Raw genomic sequence first — 27,107 nt, 5'->3', positions numbered from 1 at the left:
GTTTTACTTCCTTTTTCTGGGAATGGAGGCAGAATGAGAAAACCTGAAGCACACATAAGCTATTTTTAGGGGGCTAAAAAAATTATTGCCTTAGTGATGGGGCAGTTGAAGTTTATGTTTAATTGACAGAGGACCATTCAACCGCTCTGGCCTGCCATGTTGTGTCTGGGTCAAGAGAGTGGTTTCTTGCTGGTAAAAAACTGTACCTTAATGGTGAATGGCAGTGAGTGACCACCAGCAGAGGGGCTTTGGTAGAGTATGGGTTAGCCTCATCCCCAAGGTGGCATTTTCTCTTTTGAGAAATGAATATGAAAAGCCAAGTGGTTTCCAGACTTGCCCAGCAGCATGGGCTCTGACACCTGGGAGAACCAAAAGAGGCATCCCAGTACCATGGCCACAGCCATAGCAACTCTGTGGCAGGGCTTGCAACACGAGCAGTCACACCAGTGACATCCATTCAATGCTTAATGAGTTACTGATGGCTCCAAGGTAAAGTGATTCTACTCCAGAGATGATGGAGATCGGAATCTAGGGAGAACAGAGATGAAGCTAGAAAGGTAGCACACCAAGATGGAAAGTGAAAGAAAGGGTAGGAAAGGGAGAAAAAGGAAACACTGACTGATATTTCAGAGTCCTAACTGACAAATGCCAACGCATTCTATTAGTGCCAGATACGGAAATGTTAACAACCATTATATTATCTCCCTCTGGGTTTATAAGCGATCTTTATTTTATTCTTTGTATTTTTCTGTGTTACCTTATTTTGGGCAATAAATATATATTTCTTTCATAATCAGAGGGAAAAAGAAGATACTTCAAAAGAACAGATATTGGATTAAAGGGCATTTTTCTCTGGGTTCTGACAGACCAATAATGTTGCTTACTCCCAGCACTGACCTTGGAGGGAAGTCAGTGGTCCTTCTGCTGACAGTCCCTTGACAACAAGCATACCAACCCCAGGTTGCTGGTGTCTTCAGATCACTGACACCATCTGGTGCAGTGTCCTGTGCAGGCCCTAGAAGTATATCACACCTGAGGCTTCTTGGCATCTCAGGACCAATTATTTCCATCCTTGACTCTGGTAGAGGCTGGGGAATGATTCGGGCATTTTCTTCCTTGTTAATGGCTACTTTGAGACACTGATGCTGTCCCTCTCATGTACAGTGCCTTCTTCCTTTGATGTTTACAATATCTGGCTATATCACCCTCTACATGTCCTTATCACTGGCATGTGTGGACTTCCAGGTCATTCTCAAATATTCATTGAGAATTCAGATACGTGAGTCACAGCCACATAGGACTTGTTGTCCAGAACAACTCCTTCTACCTTCCTACGCAACTGCAGTCTGAAGCCCCTCTGACCTGCCAACTCAGAGTCCTATGACTTCCTCTATTCCAGTGAGCTACCTCCTCCTCCAGGATTCTACCACCATGGAGAACAGCTCCAACTCCAAAAGCTTCAATTATAGCCATCGATCTTATGACCAGAACCTACGAGCCCTTCTCCATCATCTTTTGTGTTCCAGTCGTATAGTTTTATTCCTCTAGTACAGCCCTCACCACAAGGCTTTGCTAATTAGTATCCTTGCTCCTCTCTCCCACTACACTGCAGAAACTGTGATTTATTATCCTGGGACTTCCAACAGCAACTGTACCAAATTGATGATTTCAGCTGAATCTTTATTGACAATCAGCATTCCTTTTATGAATTCCTGGCCAGTGCCTCCCGATTGCTCATGGTGGTATTTCAAAACCCATTCACTATATTAAACTCCATACCTGCCTCTATTTCTTCAGTTTTATCAGAGGAAACACAGACCCTAAAAGATTCCTTCCTTGATGTCCTGCTCCTCAGAGGAAGTGCTGTCCTTCCTTCTTTCCAAGGCAACCCTCACCTGGGATCCAGAACCTATTCCCCAATTCCAACTCCATAACCTTACTCCATCACCTACCCTTCTTTCCCCTGTAACTTCAACCTCTTGGTCTTTGCTGCTCCCTTCTCCTCACATGAAAATCTACACAAATCTCACCCATTAACAAAAATTGTTTTTAAAGGACTTTCTTTAGACCCCCAAGACTGTAGCACCACACCCTTCATTGTTCCCTTTCAGTCAATGATACCTATTCTTCTCCAATTTCACATCTCTTATTTTAGTCCTCACCCATGACATTCCTACCTCTGCCTCCACCCCAATTCACTACTCTTGCCAGTGACTTCCCAATGATCAAAGCAAATTCAATCCTTATTTTATGTAATGTCTCTGATTCTACAAACCCTTATTTACAGTCTTAAGAAACTACTGACTTTGGCATTCATTCATTCAAAAAATACTTATTGAGCATCTGCTTTAAGCCAGATACTGTGCTATGTACTTGGGATATGGTGCTTAAAGAAAAATTAGGCCTTTGCCTCATGGAGCTGGGAGTTTCGGAAAGAGAGAAAATAAACAAGTAAATGAATGAAAAGAATATTACATGTTCAATTCTAAGAAGGAAATAAGTATGGTGATGATGTAGAAAAATCTGTGTAGAACCATGAGAAGGCATATTTTTAAATGACATTTGGATTAAAATTTGAAAGATGAGAGTGAGACAACCATGGAAAGAGATGAGGGAGATCACTGCAGGAAATGAGAGCTTTAGGTGCAACAGTATTGAGTGGGAACGACCTTGCACATGTTCAGAATTGGGAAGAAAACAGCACAGCTGGAGCAGGTAGTGTGAGTTAAGACTGGAGGTAAGTTTGGGAAGCTGGATGGGGGCTAGATGATTAGGCAAAGATTTAGTTCTAGAAACAAAACAAAAAAAGATATTGAAGAGTTTAAAGCAAAGAGTGATATAATGTGACTTAGATTTTTAAAATATAGCTTGGGCTATATTGAGTGAAGAATGGATAGTAGAGGAGCAAAGGAGAAACAGAGACCAAAGAGAATATGGCAAAAATGATCACTGGGATCTAGGAAATTAGTTATTCAGATCTGATATGTGCTTTTGAGTGGAGTCAGAGTGTTCATTTAAGGATTAGACACGGCTGTTGAAGCTAAAAGGAATCCAGGATAATTCCTAGGTTTTTGCTAGAGCAACTGGTTGGATGATGGTACCAATAACTGAGATGGGAAATTGGAGGAATAACAGGTTTGGAAAAGGAAGTCAGGAGGCTCAGTATTAAACATTAAACAATTGATGTGACTGTAAGACATTTAAGTAGAGATATCAAATAAACATCTGGAGGTACAGATGGGCGGCTCAATGGAGAATTCAGGGCTGGTCTAAATTAAGGAGATATCTACTTAAAATGCTACAAATGCTATTTGATGCTACAAGACTGGAAAAGATCTATAGAGTGTGAACGTAAATAGAAGAGAAAAGGTGATCATGCACTTTCATGTTTATCTGCCTTTTGCAGTTTTCTCAACCAGCATAACTTCATTTTCCTCCTCCACCTGTTTATTTTATTCTACCATTAAGACCAGAACAAATGCCATCTCCTTGAATCTTCCTCTGAACCCTCTAGGGAAAATGTTAGTAGGACTTCCCTGGTGGTCCAGTGGTTATGAATCCACCTTCCAGTGAGAGAGTGGTATGGGCATATATACACTACCAAATGTAACATAGATAGCTAGTGGGAAGTAGCCGCATAGTACAGGGAGATCAGCTCGGTGCTTTGTGTCCACCTAGAGGGGTAGGGTAGGGAGGGTGGGAGGGAGATGCAAGAGGGAGGGGATATGGGGATATATGTATATGCACAGCTGATTCACTTTGTTATACAGTAGAAACTAACACACCATTGTAAAGCAATTATACTCCAATAAAGATGTTAAAAGAAAACCCTAATATTAAAAAATAATAAATAAATAAATAAATAAATAAATAAAATCCGCCTTCCAATGCAGCGGACGCGGGTTTGATCCTTGGTCGGGGAACTAAGATCCCACATGCTGCAGGGCAACTAAGCCCTCGCGCCAGAACTAGAGAGCCCACATGCCACAGTGAAGAGCCCGTGCACCACATCGAAAGATCCTGCATGCCACAACAAAAGATCCCATGTGCCGCAACTAAGACCCGATGCAGCCAAATAAATAAATAAATAGTAAAAAAAAAAAAAAAAAAAAGAGAAAGAGAGAGAGAGCTCCTAGCTCCAATTTCATCTTTTCATTAAAAATAATAATAATAGCAAAAATATTTTGAAAAAAAAAAAGAAAATGTTCGCTCAATCCTTGGCACACCAGTGATCCTTAATTAAGATTTATTACCCTCCCTTCTTTGTTCTGCTTTGTATTCCTTGATTCTTTTTCAGGAGGGTCTAACACTGGATTGTTACTGATATATTTGGACATTTACTACATGCCTGGCATGCTCTTCCCTGCCTTGTTACCTGCTAAATCCCTCCTGTCCATCATTTAAGATTCAATTGTAGCTTTGCTTTCTCAGCCTTCCTCCTTTCCCCTCTCCTCCAGACATAACTAGGTGTACCTTCTAAGGCACTATTTATGTATCCTTAGCATAATACTTTCCATATTGATCTGCATTATTCATCTTTGTATCCCTAGTATGTTGTATTGTAAATAACACATAGAAGGGCTTAAGTGATCATCATTAGGTGAGTGGGAGCACTTTCTGGTCTCTGGTCTGAGAATAACAAAGTTATGGATGGGAACCAGGCCAGCAGTTTTATTTGCAGGATGGTAAAACTAAACATTTCCCTAAGGACAGTTCCATTACTTTCCATCAGTTAATAAGAGCAGGAAGTGTGTGTCATGAAACATTGGCTTTGCAAGGTTCAAACTAAAGTTAAGGTTAAGAGTATTTAACTAGCCTTTTGGAACATTTGTTGAGACACAGATTTTAAACACACTACTGTTTAGATTTTTTGAGTGATCCTTATAACTTTCCAACGATAGAGGAACCAGAAAGTTAGCACACGGGGTAAGAGGTGAATTTAAAGCTTGTCTCCTCTAGACTTGCAGATAAGGTTTCTAGAAAAAGCTTACTTTTCTGAAAACCAAAATGAGTCCTCATTATCGCCCATCTCCACTTGTTATCTCTGATTTGTACTGGATAGTCCTCTTTCGTAGTCCCATATTTTGTTTATTTTGGTAGAGTTAAGCCAATAAAAGTGTAAACAAACTGAAGAAACTATGCTCTATATAGATTTATGAGCCAAAGTAATGCTGTGCTATCTTTTCAGAGGGTTTAAGATCATTTTTATATCCCACCTTACTTTTGTAATCTTCCAAACAATTTGTCTCCAGTTAAAAACTCCATTAGTAAACATGACATTTATGGTATTAAGAGTATATCAGAGTTTAATTTTAAAAAACTTGGACTAATATTACATAACCATTCAATTATTTTCATTCCTTCGGTCCAAAAATTATAATTGCATGGAAGAAGAATTTATTGTTTACACATAGAAACCAGAAAGTTAGGACTAAAGCATTAGAGTAGGAAGACAGTTTGGTCTCTGATTTCAAGCAATCTTCTGTACCTTGCTCCTAGGTCATTATTCCAAAGGCTCCAAAGGCTCTAATTCAGGAGGATGTCATAATGCTTAACCAGATACACAAAATACATGAAATATGAAGTACAGAATATCCAGTTGCCTTACTCATAAACCACTGAGGCAGAGTGATTTTTATTCCATTCTCTAGATTCTCATTTACTTAGCTAATTCCTCACATCTCACACCTTTTCTACTTTTGGCCCGGAATATGCACCCACAGAAAAAGTGTTGTTGCTCCACATGAAAACACAGCAGGGCCTCTTCATTAAAAACAGTCATTCTTTTACTTTAAATTTTTCCCACGTGTTTCATGTAGATGAGCCTGTATCACATAAAGTCACCACCAACCGAAGTCTGACTCTTATTTCTATGCGATCTATTTGACAATCATTTGTATTTTGCCAAGTAAATTTTCACACACTTGTGTGAACTTCCGAAAGGTAAGAAACATGCCTTATACTGTAATATTTATTTGTATCCAGTATATTGCACCTTGCAGATGAGAGGTACAAGATAAACTACTCCAGTGGAAAAGAATATGGAAAGGCAACACTGCACACAGTACTTTTCTTATATCAATTCATATAAATCCAAAACTATTAATAAAGTATCCAGACAGAAAATAATGACAGACCACAGACATCAGTGAACCAATTCATTTAGTCATGTGGGGTGTAGAGGTACATTTAATCCCAAAAGAGAACAAGGGCGTGGTACTTCTCTAAGTCAAATTGTCCATGGAAGCCAGATTCAAGGTTTTTTGGGCTGAAGGTGGACACTTGGTCACTTCCATCCTCAGAACCTTTCAGCCAATGTTATCTCTTCTATACTTTGTGGTATAGAGATCTCTGTGGGCTTTTCAATCCACGATGTGCTGAAGCTTCTGAGCAAAAAATTTGGCTCCAAAATAATTATTTTGCAGGGCATTCTTTATGCAAAGATGGGAAAACTCTCTACACGGGTAAGAAATCAAAGCTAGTTCTTTGGTTTTTAAAAACAGAAAGTCAGTTTTTCCACCACCCTGCCTGGTTATTTGAATTTAATGGATCTCCTTTCAGTCCACAATTCAGACTATTTGTATTTCAGCTACTTATTTTCATTGTCCTAAACTTGAACCTTTTTGCCACCAATCTCTAATCTGATAAACAAGCACATCTACCTACAGTAAGAGGATAAATTGTCATACTCTTTCTGAAGAATAAATAGGGAAGTTAACTAGCAAAAGCCTTCAGAATTAAGAAATAAAGTTTAAGAATTAATATGCAGGCACCTATGCAAAGATTTATATACAGGTATGTTCATTACAGCCTTAAAAGGGTAAAAAAATTGGAAATATTGTAACACCACCAAATAAGAAATTGGTTAAATGCAATTATTCACATAATGAAACACTATGCAAACACCAAAAATTATGTGGTAGGAATACAGAGGAAAATATGCAAGATATATTGATAGATGAAAAAAATCAGGTTAAAAATAATATATGCAGTATCAACTAGTTAAATTAAAATTTTTGTGTATATAGAAAAAAAAATATATGAACATTGTTATTAATCTTTTGCTAGTGGTTTAGGATTTCAGGTGATATTTATTGTATTTTGTGTGCTTGACTGTATTTTCCAAACTATTTACAATGGACATAAAAGACTTTATAATTACAAAAGGATGTTTTAAAAGTCTGGCCAAAAAAAATCAAAATTTAGAAGGAATATCCAAGGGACATGACTGTTATTCATTCTGGAAGTTTTTAAACTCTATTCCCATATCAAATTAAATGACAAAAATACTGTATATCTTTGTATATAACATTTTAACTTTTTATCACCTTGCATGCATTACTTTCACTTTCTGTAGAAAAGTTTCACTGAGCTCTGATTTAATTTTATGCCATAGGCCTTATAAAGGTTAACACAATATCATATAAGGCTTGATTTACACTCAGTAAAACTTCTATTGAAAATGCTTTCTTCTGGGTGGTTTGCCTCCCTCCCCCTGCCAGCTCCTGATGTGCTAGATGTTGTCTATTATTAGCAAATAAGAGCTAAATGCTTCCTTTTAACTTTAACCATGTTCAATTACAGCATCCCTTTTCAGTCTTGGTTTGCTGACATAACTATATTCCCATCCTCTTAGTTTTTTGTCTCTTATTCTCTTACTAATTTTCTATTTTAATGATTCCTAATAGGAAACAGATGGCACACTCAAAATTAGGTTAAATCCAGAAGAATGTAATAAGGGGACAATGACAAAGAAGGTTAGAATGCAGGGCAATCACAAGGGATCATGTAGTAGCCATGCTGCTTTACCGAGAGCCAGAGAAGGCTGTGTGGGGAGGGCCACCTGACGGGCTGAGACCTTTGGTGGAGGACACAGCTAGTCAATACAACTCTGCAGGGCCAGGAGCTGGGGGAGCAGCTCTCCCAACCTCACTCTCCTCCCTCATCCTCATCTCTAGTGTTCCACTTTGACTGAACACAATCAGAAGCCAGAGGGCAAGGGAGCCTTCTACAGGACAACTCCCTGGGACACAGAGCAGGATGGAGAGTAGATACGCCCCAACGGGTAGATATCTAGCACAATATTGTTAGTGCCTTTATTATAAATTATTTGGAAGTAGGTGATGTCTATATGTGTAAGTAAATAACATGAATCTTTTAGGTGATTTCACTTTGGTCACTTATGTGAGCATTTTTTCCTAGCAGAGCTGCCTACTCGAATTGGCAATAGCTATTTTCTGCCGTGATGTAGTCTTATGTCCTTAGAGCATGATGAGCCAAGAAAGTATTCTGGTGTAAACACATTAGTTATCTCCCTCTTAATTGAAATTCCAGGTGGATTTAAAAATAACTGTTATGTCTTCTTTAGGAGTAAGGTCTATTTTCAGTCTGGGCATTGAAGTATTACATAATGATCGTGTCATATGTTGATTTTGCTAAAATGAATTTGTCTGTAATCTTGTTTAATTTCTCTCTTTTCACTATTCATTAAAAAGGGAGTATATATACTGAGGATGTTGTATTTCAAAGCCTGAAGTGTCAGGGAGAGTGAAAAGTGAAAAGTAATCAAACCTCAAAGTCATTCAATCATGACTTCTTAGAGCTGAGGTGATTTTAGCAATCATTTAATTCAAACACCTCATTTTACAATTGGGGAGGGAAAATCCTGCAGAGCCTACATATCTTGCCCAAGGTCATCCACCTTGTTAGGGCCTCCTGGTTTGGCATATTTTCCTCTATATCTCAACATCAAAGTACAGTTGTATTCTGCTCATACATTAAATTCACTCACTCAAACAATATTTATTGAGTGCCTTGTGTCAGGCACGGGAGATAAAACAATGAAGAAAATGGACAAATCCCCCCTTTTTACAGGGCTTACATTCTAGAAGAGAAAGAGAAGACAGTCAATAAATAAATAAAGATATGTCAGAGGAACGATAAATGCCAAGAAAAAAATAAAGTAGGGTAAATGGACAGAGTGACAAGGAAGGAGGATGCTATTTTAAGTTTGGTAGTCAAGGATAGACATTCTCTCTGATGACATTTGAGCGTGACCCTGAATAGAGTGAGAGAGTGAGTTATACAGACATCTGGGGGAGGACTCTTCCAGGCAGAAGGAACAGCCAGTGCAAAAGGCTAAGGGGACATGTGCTAGGGTGTTCGAGGAGGAAGAAATAGGCTGTGATGGCTGGAGCAGGAGGAGTGATGGGGGAAGTCGCAGGATATGAGATCCAAGAGATATTGAGCGTAATGCGGGGAATGACATAATCTGACACACCTTTTAAAAGCATCACTCTGCCTGTTGCGCGGGAAATCGATGGAGGGGGAGGGAGGGAAGAGAAAGGGAGGATGCAGAGAAATGAATTAGAAGAGTAAGAGGTTTATAATAGTTCTGATTTGGAATGCAGAGCCTTCTATTCATGACAATAGGTAAGGGTGTGAGTATAGGGTGTGAGGGGGGAAAACAAGAGTCAAAATATCAAGGCTTTTGGCCTGAGCACTGGGAGAATAGGATTCCATTTATTGAGAAAAGGAATATGGGGGAAAGAGTGGGTTTGGAGAGAAAAACGAGATTACATTTGGGTCAAATTAGATTTGAGGCAGTGGGATGTGTGAGTTTGCAGTTCAAGAGAGAAATCTAGACCAGAGATATTAATTGGTAATTTGAGTCAGCATATAAATGGCATATGAAGTACATTGGATTGGTTGAGATCCCCTAGAAAGTACACATACTTAGAGCACCGAGGCCCCAGGGAACTCCAAGACTTAGAACGATGAGGAGGATCCATCCAAGTTTATGGAGAAAGAGAACCCAGTGAGATAAAAGAACAGAGGATGGCTTCCTAGAAGCTAAATATCAAGTTTTCCAAAGAGGAGGCAGTGATCACTTCCATCTTAATAGTTCAAGTAAAGTTAGGACTGAGAACAGACCCCTGGAATTAGCAACATGGAGATCACTGATGACCTTGACAAGCACAGCTTTGCTGGAATCGAGGGACAAAATGGCTCAAGCGACAATGGGTGGGATGAAGCGAGGACAGTGTGTAGAGGCTACAGGATAGTGAGATTTTCTTAACAGGGGAAGCATGAGGTCAAGGGAGAGTGTGTTTCTAAATACAAGGGAGAATGGTATATTTATAGGTTAATAGGAAAGATCTAGAATAAAAGGGGGAAGTGGTGGTGGGAGAGAGATTTGGATGACCTTGCGTAGGAGAGAGGGAATAGGATTCTGTGCATAAGTGAAGGGGCTGGCCATAGACAGGAGTACAGATACTTAATGCATTGTAAAAGGAGGGAAGGAAAGGAGTGGGTACAGATTCTGATAGGTTGGTAGATGCAATGTTGGAAGCCTGTGGAAATTTTCTTCTTGTGAAATAAGATATTGAGAGGTAAAAAAAAAAAAAAATCACAATCAAAATTGTTAATATTTTCTTCAGTCAACTTAACAAAAGAGCAACACCAAGGAGGCAATGAAGCTGTTTTTTTTTTTTTTAACCTGCTCGTAACACATGTCTTATACTTGACACTTCAACTGTGATCAAACCATAATGGTCTGGCTTCTTGTAAAGTGTTTGGCTATAGTGGTTCATTAACCCAAGGAGAGAAATCCTGAGAGAATATTAATAAGACAGACTGCATGTACCTGTAAAACATGAAAGAAATACTCCTAGTAAGCAGACTACTAAAGAGATTTTAAATTATCAATTACCTATCAATTTAACAGTTCTGAGTACACTAGGACAGGATCAAAGCCATGAAAATTACCCTAAAGCAAACAGTTTGAAACCAAGTTTTCTCAAAATTGATTAATCACAAAATTAATAGCAAACAGCAATCACCGTGATGGGCAGCACAGCACAGTGTTTAAAATCATGAACGATGGAGTTAGACCTCCTGGGTTCAAATCCTAATTGCACTGCTTAATGGCTATGTGACTTTGGGGAAATTATATTCCCTCTATGTGTCTCTGTTTCCTCATTTATAAAATGAAGATCATATTAGTACCCACCCCTTAGGGTTATTAAGAAGATTAAATGAACAAAGAACTGTGCCTTGCACATAGCAAGCATTGTATAGGTGTCTGTTAATTAAATCATATCACTGTGAATAATCAAGACCTAGCCAGAAAATGCAGCCAAAAATTGACACCTGGAGTTAATTTTTAAGACTTTTAAAACTGCCTACTGGGAAATCTTTTACAGAAAAACAAATACATCTGTCTCTTGATCATCTAGGGTATTTTTTCCCCTCCATCTGACTTTTTCTTAAAATTGTGTCCTGACAAAGAGTAGGAAGATTCCATAATTTCCACTTTTAAAAAAGAAGTTCTAATGGAAATCTTCACTTTTAAAAGACATGGAAACCAGAAAAGTGAGCCTCTTGGATTACCATCCTACTTTTCTGTCACCTATTGACTCATATACTGAGAGCTGACCCTACATTTAGACTCATATTAGAAGGTCATAATCAGTTAACAAGCTACGTTAATGTTCATTTCTAAATTTTAATGACAAAATAAGGAACATTATGAATATTTTTAAATTATATGATCCTTGATTTATTTTCTTTTCTCCCATACCGCATTCATTTCTTTACTCATACAATATCATTCAGAGGACTGGTTAAATATTCAGAAGATAAAGTCTGAACCCCCAGTTTATTTTGGAGTCATTTCTACATAAAATACACCTTAACTATCTTTTCTTTTTGACCATTGTAATATCCTGATAGTTAATTTACCTACTAGGTTTTATGGCGCCAATATTTTGGGTATTTCATCAGATTTTCAAATAAAAGTACCAAAAATTAAAAGAAAAACACCCGCTCAAACTTTGACTGCAAGATCACATTTCTAGGAGTTAGTAACTGAGAGCACCACAAAACTGAAGGTGGGAAGTAGTTCAACAGATTGGTCCTCAGCCAGATGGGGCTACTTCAGCTCTAGCTGCAGGTGGTCCCTATGCAGAGATGCTTGCAGTGAGAGATCTGGGTGGGCGGATTTTAGAGCAGAGGTCAAACTGGCGTTCAGAGAGGTTCAAAGACATGTTTTTAAGGTCGAAAGAGTCTATGAGAGTTTTTATATTCCATATTCTCCATTTTATAAAAATGTAAAAAAGTGTTGTATACCAATTTGAGATCATCTGAATGTCACTGCATGACTGAGTGCTGCCACAGTGTTTTTTGTTTGTGTTCACAATTCAGTTGGTCCCCAGTGGTACATTACATAAACTGACAGTATATCTTAAGTCATTTTAGTCTAAGTGGGATCCAGTTAGACCAATCAGTCTTTCTCCCTCCCTCTGCTCCCCAGAGCATTTCGTTCCCCAAGAACCAAATGGGCTTTTGTGGATTTTATGGGATTCACCTTGTTAGAAAAAAGCCAATAAGCACAGGTCTTTTTGAGATGAACCCTTCTCTCTCTTGGCCTCCTGCTGATGTGGCTGTGAGAAACTGCCCTTAAACTTCTCTGAGGCTCTCTAGTTTGAGAGTATCTATGAGAAACACCCCTTATCTCTTGGAAGTGTTGCTTATATGAATGGATACACTGACCTTTTGATCTTTTCGAGGCTATAACAAAGGGTTGTACATTCACACTTTCAGTCTTTTCCCTATGCCATGCTGTTGGAAATAAACTCTTAACTCTAGAGTCTTTTGCCATTAGGATAGATGGAGATAGAACCTTGCCATTAGGATAGATCCTCCTTTCTCCTGTTTCCAATAATATGTTCATTGCTTCCTTCTGAACCCTTATCAGCCACATCTTATCCATATTTCTACTAACGGTATGTTCAAGGCATTCTAGTCTTTTTTCTATCATGCTCCTCAAAATTCTTCCAACTTCTCTCCACTTCCCAACTCCAAAAAAACTTCCACATTTTTATGTATTTGTTATAGTAGCATTTCACGTCCAGATACCAAAATCTGTATTGATTTTTTAAATTGCTGTGTAACAAACTACCACAAATTTAGCAATTTAAAGCAATACTCACTTATTAGCTCAGAATCCTATAAGTCAGAGGTTCAGAAAGGCATGGCTAGGCTCTCTGCTCATGACATCACAAGCCTAAAGTCAAGGTGTTGCCAAAACTGATTTCTCATCTGGAAGCTTCAGAGAAAAATTTGCTTCCAAGCTCATTCCTTTTTTTTTTTTTGTCAAAATTCAGTTTGTTACAATTATAGGACTATAGGTTACTGGGTCCTATTTCCTTTCTGGCTGTCAGCTAGGGCCACTCTTATCTCCTATGGGGCCACCCACATTTCTTGCCATGTGATCTCCTCCATCTCCAAGCCAACAATGGTGGGTCAAGTCCCTTTTATACTTTAAATCTCTGGCTACCCATTCTGTGACCAGCCAGAGACACCTCTCTGCTTTCAAAGGGCTCATGTGACTAGGTCATGTCCACCCAAATAATCTCCCTTTCTCAACGTTGTCTGTGCCATATAATATAACCTAATTAGGTATTTACAGTCCTGGCAATTATACAGGTATGTATCCCGGGACGGCAGAAAGTCTCAGGGCCCATCTTAGAAGGCTGTCTGTCACGGGGCTATCCATTGGCCCCTTTAAGTCCCAACAATCTTGAAGAAGCAGAGTTTAAAACCTGGGAATTTTTTTTTAATCATTCTCTGTGTCCACCTTTTTTTCTACTCTTGGCTCTTTAGATCAGTATATTATTAGATTGATAAACGCTGGAGAAGAGATTTCATAATATCATGATGAATTACTCTCATAAGAACCCATAAATCCCCACATAGAGAGAATGGATCTGAATGTACTCTGGATTCCCTCCTAAGCACAGAGTTTCTTGAACCTTCTGAGAAGTAGTACTGTTCCACCCCTTTCGCCTGCATTCTGATTAAGATAGCCTCCCCTCTTTTGTTTTAGATTCTTTCCTCTCTTCCCTGGTTATCTGTCAGACGAATATAATTCTGAGTGTTTACCAGGTCACCTGAGGACAAGGGGAAGCACCCAAGTGCCAAGGTTCTACTGAAGACTGGGTCTATTGGTATTTACTGGTGCAATGTCACTTGAGGTTCCCCAGAAACATCTCTGAGATAAGGCTGAAGGTCACACGGCTGGTGGAGTTATTCTGACTTTTCTGACTATGTTCCCCACCCCTCAGTTGTGCAATATGAGTGGTTTCAATGCTGGATTCAGAGTTGGTGAAAATTGGGAGGGAACTGTGACACAATAAATCAAGGAAGGGATATGTCTCCTTTTTCTGTGAGCCTTGCTTAAAATCTCCATTTTGGGAGCAAGGCTGAAAATATCCTCGCCTTGGATCCCATAGAATGCCAAGCATCATGCAGCAACAAAACCTCCTAAAATGCTGTGATGCAGAGCAATTTCTTTTGTTATTCAAGCCATCCAAAGAGCCACACCTAGTAAAAGGGTGGTTCTGGGACCAATATTACATATCAGGCATTTTGAGGTTCATCTAGCATGGTAGTCTTGTTTCTTACAATAGCTCCTAGGGATAGTTTATGGAAAGGCATCATCTCTTGATTTTACCATGACAATTGCCAAAGTGGAGAGATGCTTCTGAAATATTACCATTGTCACCTAACAGCTTATGAATCAAAACTTTCCTTGAGTCTTGAGATAAAACTATGAAAACTGAATATTATGTTCAACTAGAGTTTTAAAGCACAAAAGAAAAAAGTGATCTAATAAATGTACATTTGCAAGGAGCTGGGCACCTACTAGGATAAACTTTGCCACTGGATACAAATTATGTTATTCCCACAAAAAGAAAATATTATTTCCTAAAAGACAAATTACTGGGAAGAAGAATTAGGATAAAGCTGATCTCTTCCTCAGAAATCCTAATGTGGGGTTCTACGCATGGCATAGTTTGTCTACCTCTATTGCTGCTCTCTTACGAGAAGAGACAGGCAAGTGAAACAGTAGATGGGGAGAGACAGAACACCAGGTAATAAAGCAACCAGTCTCAAGTCAGGGGGAGGCTGTCTGTAGGGGGTTTTCTGCCAAGCTTCTATTAAGCACTGAAGAACTAAAATTTGTCTCCAACACGTAAAATAGTTAAAACAAAGGGAATCTAGATTTGCGTTTAGTATATATAAAGGTAGTCAGAACTTTGGTCAGTATGTCTGAGTTGACATAGAAATCTTTTTTCCCACTTTAAACACAGAAATTTTGGACAAACTATACCACAACTATACACACACACCCAGTGTCCCAGTGCTGAAAATAAAGATGGAACTCAAAGTCAAAGCAGTGAGAAGGAGCCAAACCCAAGTGACTCCTGGGGAGAACTGGACCTGAGATACGTCTGAGGAGCTGGTGGCCAGGCCTTCAGTGTTAGTTGTGGGACCTGTGCACATGGGTGCAGGAACCAAGCTACCTACGAAGAGAAAGAAATCATATAGGATTTGTCCATACACACAAGGGAAACTAGCTACACCGTGACCACTCCCCAGGAGAGTGACAAAGGAGCCAACTTTCTGCTTGGGACCAGAGGAAGAAAAGGAGCAAGTGCAGAACCCCAGTGCTGTGCATGAGTGCTAAGTCAGCACCCACTCCCAGCTCACAGCATGGGTCCCAAGTCTCAAAGTTAATATACAAACTGGTCCTGGGCCAGTAAAATGCATAGGGCCCTTAGCAGAGGCAAACATAAAAGCTCTCTGTAGAGATGTTCTCACTACCAGGTCATAGTTCATAAAGGAAAGCACAATTCACAAAGAAAAAGTTTAAGAACTTCGATTATTTGATCATTTGAAATTTCCGTGGAACTACAGACACTGAGGCAAATTTAAAGGCAAATGACCAATGAAGGAAAATATTTGCAACTCATGTAACTGATAAAAAGAAATAATATTCAGAATTTATAAAGAACATCTATAGATTAAATAAAGAAAAAATAGACAATGGACAAGAAGCATGAATAAGCAATTCAGAGAGGAAGAAAACTGCCCAATAAACATGAGATTTCCAATCTCACAAGTGACCAGGAGAATCCAATTTAAAACATTGAGATACTGTTCCCATTTAGCATACTGGCAAAAGTCAAAAAGAATAGTTTTAATGTCTTATAAAGTAAAAAAAAAAAAGTCTTATATAAAGTTGAAAACATACACATCCTGCAACATAGTGATTCCCACCCCAGGTACACCCTAGAGAAAGCTGTGCATACATGCCCTGGTCAATATGTACGAAGTGGCTGCTGCAGCACACTTTCAAGAACAGAACTTAAGAAACTTAAATGTTATCCACTAAAAGAAGGGATAAATGGTATCCTAGTTCTACAGTGGAACACTATATAGCCATTAAAAGAATAAACTAGCTCTCTGTGTATTAACATGGCTATATCTCAAAATGTAAGGGTAAATGGAGAAGTACATGCTGCAGAATAATAGTGTGGTAATATTCATGAGAGAAGTAAGAGAAATGAAATACATATTAAAATATGTTAAAAGCAATAGATAGCCTGAAAGATAGCAATAAAATTCATGATGGAGATTGCCTTTGGTGTGGTAAGAAGGCAAATGGTACTGAGTTAAGTCCTCAAAAGAAGACTTCAACTTTATCTATAAAATAAAATAAACCTGAAACAGAATGAAAATGTCAACAGTTTCAATGCTAGGTGATGAGTACTAATGTATTTATTACATCAATCTCTGTATTTTAAACTTTTTTTCTAAATGTAAGAAATAATTTTTAAAAGAAAATAAATAAAATAAAATATATGCCTCGGGCCCATACGCTTTCAAGAGATTGACCATGAATTTGGCTTAGAGCTTAATTATTCCTTCCATCACTGTTTGTTTTGTTGTTGTTGTTTTGGTGTCAGGCCAAATTTCAAGCCAAATGTCAATAGCTTATCTGCAAGCTAATAAAGGTCTCTCTCTCATCTTTCAAAACACCTTTCTCTCATTTCCAGAAATCTAAGAGACTGAGGAGAAAACAGCAAGCAGTCTGTCTATCCATTCCTGTATAACCATGCCAATTCCCCAACTCAAATTTAATTTAACAATGAAATGCACTTACTTCAATTCTCAATATTTGAGTTACTAATTTGTGTATTCTTTCACTGTCTTTGTAAGTTCGCAGAAAGCGGAACTGTATCTAAATCTCTTTATATGGCACTTAAAATGACACTACATGCAAACAAATGCTTAAAAATACGGTACTTTTCATGATTATACTAATTCATAGAGAGGAAGGGCTATGAAAGGTGCCCAGGTAGATGACAAATCTCTAAGGATATGTAGTTTCATGATAGTTAATAATTGTTAAGTTTTCCCACAGAGATGTGTATAGTTCACCTATGTTATTTGAAACATGATTGATATTTATGAGTTTCTCTCTTGATGGGGACTTGATGAAACCACCCAACTTCTTTAGAAGTTAGACTGTAAATTATGTCTTCTTTGCAGCTTACTTTGTCAAAAATCATATAACTTCTCTACGTGTTGTTTTTTACACATGCTGACTCTACACCAATTTGCTGATATAAGAGCACAAAACAAGCAAGAATAATGGCAACTGAAGTATAAAGTGCAGAAATCTGACTTCTAGCTAAAAAACCATAGTGCCTTTTTTCCCCCTCATGTTTAATTTTAAAGGAAAAACTTCTAGACAAGAGCTTCAAAAACCTGGTTGACCACATAAAGTATCAATTGTGTTCACAAAAGCAAAAATTTACTCATCAAGGACTGTGAATTAGTCATTCTTAGCACTTTAAGCAACTCCAAAAGAAAACATTTTGCATATCATGCAGATCAAGCCAATACAGGTGTACAGGTTAATGGAAGTTCCTTTCATTATGTTATAGAGTTGATCATAAATTGCCTTTTCTGAATCATTTGCACAGAAATCATAAAATCTTAAAGAAAAATATTTTTTACTGTAAATTCTATCACTTTTGTGGTGTGGAAAAACAAAATATCTAAACAAATATCCCATATATTTTAAAAAAATCTCCTCTGAATATGTTTTACTTTCCACAGGTTGTCAGAAATCATTTTAAAGCTGTTAATAAGTGTTTTGGGGAATTCCCAGGTGGTCCAGTGGTTAGGACTCCACGCTTCCACTGCAGAGGGCATGGGTTCAACCCCTGGTTGGGGAACTAAGATTCCGCAAGCTGCATGGCACAGCCAAAAAAAAAAAATTAAAAAAAATAAGTGTTTTGATTAATATTTTGAAGGTTGGGAAACAAATGTTCGTTCAAAAGTAGATGATGAATTTGTATCAATATGAAAAACCAAACAATCTAACACATAATAAATCAAGAAGTAAATTCTTTAAAGGGCCTTTTGGTATTCTATGAATTGTACTGACCCCAGTATAATGTATTTTCCCAATAAGGACATCTTTTGATAGTCATTTGCTGTACTGCAGTCAACCAAAATGGTACCCCAGTACCTCTGGTTTTGCCACGTCCCTACTTAGTACACAATTTAACAACAATCACAAACCCTATCTTTTCTTTATCTACAGCATCTCTTCTAATCACATGTACTTGTGCTTGTGAAGGTCAATAAAGTGGGTTCTCCTCCATGTCTTTGAAGCTCAAATATATTTAAGCAAGACTCCACTAGAACCTTATGAATCTTTCTAAGAACTGCTTATGAGGATTCCATGCCAAACACCAAGGTCAATCAAATCTCAATCAGGCAATTAAACATTCATTCACACATTCACAGCAACAGTATAAATACTTTTTTTTTCTTCTCTTCTCTTTGTAACAATTCCTTCTTCTTCCACTGTTTCTCTTTCTCCTCTTCCTTTTCTCTCCTTCTGGCAGAAATTTCCATTTCCAGTCTTGCTACCTCTTCCTGGTGGGCTTGCCACTGAAGAACCTGAAATAGAAATTCATTCCAATAACTATACACACTCAAGTGATTTCACAGATCACAAGGAGACTAGGTTCTGAATCAAGCAGATGTCAAAGATTTTCCAAGTACACATTAAAATTCTGTGTGCACAAGAGCGTGTGATGTATGTGCAAGGTGTGTGTGTGTTAGTATTAAAAGGAGAAAGCAACTTTAAAATCACCTCATTCAGAGATTCTTCACTTGGATTCATGGAATGAAATCCTAAAGAGTCCGTGAACTGACTTCAAAGGGTCTGTGAATTCTCATAAGTATTATGGGAAAGTTTTGTGTTTTTGCACAGCTGTGATTTTCTGGAACAATAGTTCCAGTTTCTGGTCAACAGTTTTCAAATGGTCCTAATATCCTAAAACTTTTAAGAACTACTGATATATTTCATCCTGATTTTTGTAAGTGAATAAAATGAGCCTGAATGAAGATGAAAAAAATGTTAAGACATTTAAAAGAAATTTCTGGGTACTGACAGGTGTTACTGGTAGAAGTATAATTGGCACAGCACTTCTAGAGGACACTGGGCAATATGTAAATACGTATCACAAGAGAAAACATGCATAGTCTTTGACCTACAACCCCACTTTGGGGAAGTTATTCAAAGAAGACAATCAACTGGACAAGTGCACAAAAATGTACCCATGAGGAATATTCACTGCAGTTCTGCTTAAACAGAAAAACTGGAAAGCGTCTAAGTGTCTGGCAACAAGAGATAGCTTAAGTTAATTATGGTATCGTCATACAATGACTGCCATTGAAAAAGGATCTATATTTCCATATTCATCAACATAGAAAATATCCACAACATATTATTAGATGCAAAAAAGCAGGTGCAAAACCACATTTATAGTATGATCTCATTAATATAAATTATCATCTATGTATCTACACATAGAAAGAGATTTGGAAGGAGGTTTACCAAAACAATAATAATTGTTATCTCTGAATAGTAGCATTTCATGGAATTTTAAAAATTTATCCTTAAGCCTTTCTATGCCAAGTGACATTTTTACAATAAACATGTATTATCTTTGTAAGCAGTAAACCAATGAAACTAACAAAATAAAAACAAACACATGTTCCATGTACACACGTAGCTAACGAAGCAGAGAGGAGGGAGATGGAGAGGTATGCAGAAATTTTTTTTGGAAAAGGAAGAAACTAGCATTCTCAGTTTAATACCTCTTTGCCTTACATATTTGATATAAGCATGACTCATTATGGTAATATATAAAGTGAAAATTGAATAAATAAAATATCATAGAAATATGATGAGCTAAAATGACTAAATAGTTAAGCTCTTTTTGCACTTTCATTATTCAAAGTTTATTTTCTAAAAATATATTTTGCTCTATTTATCAAAATAACCAAGGAAATTCAGACCCTTGATTTTCAAGCACACTTAGGTTTCCCCATCTACTGCTTATCTTGGCTGTATTTATCTTCTTGTTTTGAACCCTGTTCCTAGAATAAGATCATCTATGCCTTCTGTCCTGACCTCCTACTTCCCAACTATTCCTTTCTGTACCCACCTTCCATCTGCAACATGCTATATCAAAATCAAGTGTCCTATCAAGCGCTACCAGGGATCACTCTCCTGAATACCTAAAGGATAGTTTTCGGTCCCTCTTTCCTTAACCTCATGGTTGGTACTTAACCCTGTCAACCATCTCTTCATGTTTAAAACTCTTTCCTTCCTTGGCTATAACACTGTTCTCCCCTGCTTCTCCACCAATGAATACTACCTTCTTCTCTTCTTCCTGCTTCTTGTGTCTACCCTATACGCAACTTTATTGCTATCCTTTCTCAACCTCAGCCTCTCTCTGTTCGTTATCTGATGTGCTCATCCTCTCCTATGAGTTAACCTATCACTTCTGTTGGTCTGACTCTAAAATGTACAATAGCAACTCTGCATTTTTGTCTGCAATCCCATCCTAACAAATGCTTAAAGACTTTGCTGTATGTATGTGCACCCAAAATACAACATTTCCAAAATTAAACTCGACTTCTTTAACTTTGCCATAGCTTCACACCAAGTCCTGTGCATCTGCCTCTTCTTTCAAACAATCTTGTTTGTTCTGTGAAACCACAAGTATCTCTGTAGTTTCCATTTTTATTACTATGTACATCTATCAACATGACTAATTCTTTACATTTTACCTATTACTTGAACAATCTTATATTTCTTAAGCTCAGATGGGCTTTTATTTATAACAAATCAGCTTCTAGACTACTGAATTTCCCTAAGCCACTTTGCTGTAATTTCCTAGTCCATCCAAAGTCTATGTGCCAAATGTATTTAGAACAATACCAGAAAGCTCATGGGGTGATGTCAATTTCTCCAAATATGACCTAAATAATTTAGCTTTCTCACTTCCAACCAATGCCCTACTTTAACCTAGCTAATGTATAATCTGTAGGTAGGTTTTTTCCTGTGCCTTTCCTTATACCACCATTCTTGTCCTTAGCCTCATGGCGTAACCGAAACTATTCCCCCACCTGAAATGCCCTCTGTTCCCCCCTATTTCATAAAGTGCTTCTTGGTCCACCATGTGTCTCACATTTTCGATGAAACATTCTCCAACCCACACTCATCTCTCTTTTATTTCACTTACCATATGATAACTGTTCTCTAATCATTTTGAGCATAATGTTTCTATTTTCATTTAGAGCAGAGTCCATGATATATACATATTTTGTTTTCCCCTTATACTGTCTAGCAGAGTGCTAGCACATCATAGGTGCTCAATTAGTACCTATTTAATTTACCAAAATAACATTTTAAAGTGGAACCAAATAAATAAAAATAAATGATAGCATGAGAATATATCATATTGTAACACATAATGAAATAATGGATCCTCGTTCATGATCATCAATTGCTACTAAAAACTTCATTTTGACAGCTGATAGGAAACGTTATAATGGATGGATCAGGCTGACAACTGTTGAAAACGCTGAATAATCTTAACATCACAGAGAAACAAGCAGCCATTTTGGCATCCTGGTATAAGTATACAACATTCTCCTGAACCATTCTTGCCAAAATATGAAAATGAATATGATCAAATCTCTAGACCTATCTATCAGTTTACAGAAAATTCAGTCAATGGAAAAACACATTAAAGAACACTATGGGAATACAATCAGCAAAATTGAAATTTGAAAAACTTTCAAGGATTTAACAAATTACAAGGAAAAAAGAAGGAAGGGAAAATATGAGTTAAAAGAGATTTAAGAAACATTATCAGCCAAATGCAATATGTGGATAATATTTGGTTTCCGATTTGAATAAACCAAATGTAAAAAAATTTTGAAACAATTAGAGATATTTCAATATTGACTAATTAGTTGATACTATTATGGAAACTGTTAAAGCTTTTAGGTACGATCATAGTATGGTTATTTTTTTTAAAGAGTCTTTAATTTTAGAGATATATACTGAAATACATATGAAATGATATGATATTTGGGGATTTGCTAACTATTAACCAGTGGGCATGGGAGAGTATGTAAGGGTATTTGACTGATAAGCTGATAATTGTTGAAGTTGAGTAATGATAGATTTTGTATGTTTTTACATTTTTCCATACTAAAATTTTTGTAAAAAAACAAAATAAACCATAAAATATATGTCCAAAGAGATTTGTATAATAAAAGACTGTAGTCTCAAGGTTCTCAGACAATGAGACCAGAGATGCAGTGAACTAATGTAAAGAAAAATAGCATACATTCATCCTTTCCAAGTACTGAGACTATTTCTATAAATTTCAGTTGAAAGAAGTTTGTGTTTTGAAACTAGTCTTATCACCTTTTGATTTAAGACTAATTTATGGGAATTATCATTGAATGACCTCTGCACATGTGATGTCATATGATTTATGAAGCCAAATATAAGCAAACACTTATAACTGGTCAAGATTTCTGTTTAAAAAGGTAAGTATAGCAAGAAAATAACCAGATCAATAAAACTCAGGTAACCCAGTTTATCCAATTTACCCAATTGCCCTCCTTGTCATTTGCAAGTCTAAATGATGTTTCTCCTATTCTCCAGAAAAGATAAGATTATGGTAGTTTTTTAAATGGGGCACACGCCATAAATCATGAAACAAATGCAAGTTTAGCAATCACAAAAGAACACTACCACAGTGGCAGTCAGGAGCGCATTATAAGGAAAGCATTATTTAGATTATTAACTACAGGACATTTTCCCAGTTCTTTAGTTAATACAGTCTTTGAATGAAACCTTAACCTAACAGAGAACAAATGAAGTTTAAAATATGTTCATCTGTTGCAAATAATAAATTAAGGATTTAAAATGAAAATGGTTAGTACTATTACATGTATCCCTTGCTCTTAATGTAAAAGTTAAATGGTTCAAGGGAAATTAATTAACATACATATTTTCAGGGTGAATAAAGTACTAGAAAAACACAAAATGAAACCCATGAAAACTTCAAAGGCAATAGTGGAAATTAACATCAAGGCAACAATATTAACACAATTTTACATCAAAATTGAAAGCTTTGAAAATAACTCTAAGTCGCGATGCAGTATAAAGGAAATGAGTATTGAACTGCTGGTCAGAATACCAGCTTTTTTGTATTCTCTCTGCCACTAACGGACAACAATGTTACTTTGAGCAAATGGCTAACCTAGTTTTCTTGCATGTTAAAGGAGAGGACTGGATCAGGTGAGTTCTATACTTTCTTTAAGTCCTAATATTCTGATTCTATTTTATATTTTCCTTACATAGAGAGACCACAATATGGCATGCTCTGCAATTGTCTTCTTCAAGCAAAATGAATTGCAATGAGGAACGTTAGTGTTTTATAAGCCTGTTAAATAATAACAGACTATTAAACATTAATTGTGAATTCTATCTGCCATTATTTATGGACCATTGTATCATGTGTGTTGTTTTATATGGGAAAAGTACCATTGACCAGTGCCTGTAACTGATGATTATAAAATATTAAAAACTGCCATATATGAGGCTTATTGTGTGCCAGGCCTATGCTTTATAAAGGCATTAAGCACATGGTGTGAAGTAATCCTTGAAACAAGCAAGCTATCTTCTTCACGCTTCATCTGGCTAACTTCTCCCTATCCTACTCAGCCCTAAGCTTAGTCATCATTTGCTCCAGGAAGCCTTCCCTAAGTTACCATGTTCAGGTCAGCTGCCTCTTCCCTACTTCCCTACTTCCCTAGCACCTTGTCCCTCTCCTGTATTACAGCACACATCAGCATGGAACCATGTGGATTTGCCTATATCTCACACTTGGCTACAAACTTCTTAAGGGCAGGGACCAGATTTGTTTTATTCATGGGCTCTCTCCAGAGCCTTGCATGGCATCTGGCACAGAGTAAGGGTTCAAGAAATACTTGTTGGTAAATGCATGGAAAAGTCTCTGAGACTATGCTTGTCAGTTAGATTGACAGTATTTCCCTTTCTCCCCACTGGATTGGTCTTTGGAAAGAAAGGTACCCTCTTCAGACATGCTACCATTTTCTGATTCTTCCACCCTGTGATGACGGATCCTTGCTTTCCTGGTTATAGCTGTTTCCAGGATTCCCAAGCTCCACCTCTGATTGCCTCAGGGAAAATATCCAGAAAACCTTGTCAGGATTTTCAACAATGAATTCCTATTTCTAGCAATGTTAGAGGACGTGTCCAAAAAAGTGTCAAGCAAATCCTTTTCTGTCTTCTCCTTAAATGTTTCTATAAGCTTCTAAATTCAGTTCAGCTGAGTAAACTTCAAATTTTCATTTTATTAAATCTTCAACAGTGTGATAGTTCCATTAAATTTTGCACATGTCCCACCATTTTTCAATATTACTTAACTAAGCATTTTTATCTAATGTGTTCCATTTATGTTTAAACTCCACTCATGAAATACAGTACCTGTGATTTCACATACATTATTAAAGCTTTCTATACTCTTCTTAGCATTTTTGCTTAGCAGAAAGATTTGGCTTTTCCTCTTGGTTTCACAATTGTCCCTTGGTTTCTTGGGTGACTTCATAAGTGCATTATTTATTTTGCAGTACGCGGGCCTCTCACTGCTGCGGCCTCTCCCGTCGCGGAGCACAGGCTCTGGACGCGCAGGCTCAGCGGCCATGGCCCACGGGCCCAGCCGCTCTGCGGCACGTGGGATCCTCCCGGACCGGGGCACGAACCCGCGTCTCCCGCATCGGCAGGCGGGCTCCCAACCACTGCGCCACCAGGGAAGCCCCATAAGTGCATTTTTTATCACCTCTCTTTGATAACTACTTTCCATTTTCTGTGACTTTTTATCAGTCGTTTACAGAATCTCAATGATTATGCACTATTATCTTGACTGTTTCATGTCCTTTTCTTTTCAAATAAAATCTTTCAAAGTTTCATTTCATTGGGTCCCAGAGGGTCTTAACCTTAGTGTAAAACAAGACTTGCAGAGGAAGAAACAAACTAAATGTTAATAAGTAGAATCTCTAGGGTTTGGCCCTGCCTATGTCTGCAGCCCCAACTCCTAACCTCATACCAATCACAGACTCACCCTCTTGCTCCAGGAGCCCTGGCCATCATCCAGCCCCTAAACAAGCCACATTTCCTCCAGCTACATGGATGTTGAACATGCCATTTCCTTTGCTTGGAATGCTCCTCCCCTCCTCTTTGCCTCATCTACACATTTCCCTAACCAATACTTAGTCCCAGATTTCAGCTCCAGTGTCTGTCAGGGAAGCCTTACCCACCCACCTTATAGGAGATAAAGCCCTCTAGCTGCATGCTCCCATATCATTGTTTACTTTTTCTTCAATGTACTTATCACAGTTTGAAATCAGACATTCAGTCCTGTGATTACATTACCAGTGTCTGTTACCCCACTAGACTGTGATCTCTATGAAGAAGGGACCATATCTGATTGGCTCACCATGGTATCTCCAGTGCCTTACACACCACCTGACACCTAATAGATGCTCAATAAATACATCTGAATGGGTGAATAAATGAGATAAGAAAGCATAAGTGCTACACAAATGTTTACTATATTCCTGGATTGCTGCAATTGCTTTCTAGCTGACTTTCCTGACTTCAGTGTCATTTCGATTCAACCCATTCAGTAGATATTTGTCTATTGGATTTTCACATATTTTTGCTCCCTTACACATGATTCTAATAGCAGTGGCTTTGCATTTGCCACCATTTCAAGTGGCTCCTATGGCCATTTATTTATTTGGACATCACCTTATTCAAAGGAGGACTCAATCTTTTAAGGCATATGTGAACTTGACCTCACGCATATGACTTTATTTCTTATTACTCCCCAGAGCAAATAGGCCAGACCTTCCTCTTCCTCCTGTCTCTTCCTCTCTTCTCTACTGCTACACACCCATGTTTATCTCTGTCACTGGCCTTTGCCCAAGAAGCCCTCACTCCTGCTCATCTGTCCTTCAAGGTCATTCAGGGCCCCTTCCTAATGACTTCTCCACCATTTGTCAATCCAATCTCTGATGTGCATCCTTGATAGTGTCTACAAATAGATGACATCCAAGCACTCTTTAACTACCTTGCTTTATTTTCATTCCACTTATCACTATATAAAATTATATTATTACCCTAAGATTTCTCAACAAAAGGAGAATTTTTTTCTTTCTCTTATATCTATATGAGATGATGGACAGCTAAACCTATTGTTTAGCTATTGTCATCATTTCCAATAAATGTAAATCAAACCATCGTGCTGTACACCTTAAACTTATACAGTGAGGTATGTCAATTATTTCTCAATAAAACTGGAAAATATTATATTATTGATCAGTTGATTTATTTTCTTATCATTGTTTCTCACTATACTTAAACTCCATGACAGCAGAGACTTGGCCTTCTTTACTTTCTAACCCCACTCCTGGAACAGTGCCTCACCCAAAGTAGGTGCTTAATGAATATTTCTTGGTTGAATGAGTAAGAATGGCTCTCATCAAAAAGATAAGAATTAATGAGTGTTGGAGAGGACGTGGAGAAAAGGGAACCCTTGTACACTGGTGGTGGGAATGTAAATTGGTGCAGCCACTACGGAAAACAGTATGGAGGTTCCCAAAAGATTAAAAATAGAACTTTCATACAATCCAGCAATTCCACTTCTGGGTATTTACCCAAAGGAAATGAAATCACTATCTTGAAAGATATCTATACCCCCAACTTTATTGCAGCTTTATTTAAAATAGCTGAGATGTGGAAACAACCCAAGTGTCCACTGACAGATGAATGGATAAAG

General features: G+C 37.7%; 1 protein-coding gene across 5 annotated transcripts in view; it reads right to left on the bottom strand.

Annotated features, from left to right (window-relative positions):
• CCDC148 (coiled-coil domain containing 148) overlaps positions 1-27,107 on the bottom strand; it is a 266,526-nt gene that overhangs the window by 49,931 nt on the left and 189,488 nt on the right. For all 5 annotated transcript variants that reach the window (XM_027130903.1, XM_027130913.1, XM_027130922.1 and 2 more), the window contains one exon: positions 18,685-18,825. In XM_027130903.1, the coding sequence (XP_026986704.1) occupies positions 18,685-18,825 (141 nt within the window). The remainder of the gene's footprint in view (positions 1-18,684; positions 18,826-27,107) is intronic.

Source organism: Aethalodelphis obliquidens, unplaced genomic scaffold, assembly GCF_003676395.1.
Source record: "Aethalodelphis obliquidens isolate GAN/ISIS:26980383/991018 unplaced genomic scaffold, ASM367639v1 scaffold2, whole genome shotgun sequence".
Lineage (NCBI taxonomy): Eukaryota > Metazoa > Chordata > Mammalia > Artiodactyla > Delphinidae > Aethalodelphis > Aethalodelphis obliquidens.
Note: the sequence above shows the minus strand (reverse complement) of the source record. Positions and strands in the feature narration are given on the sequence as shown.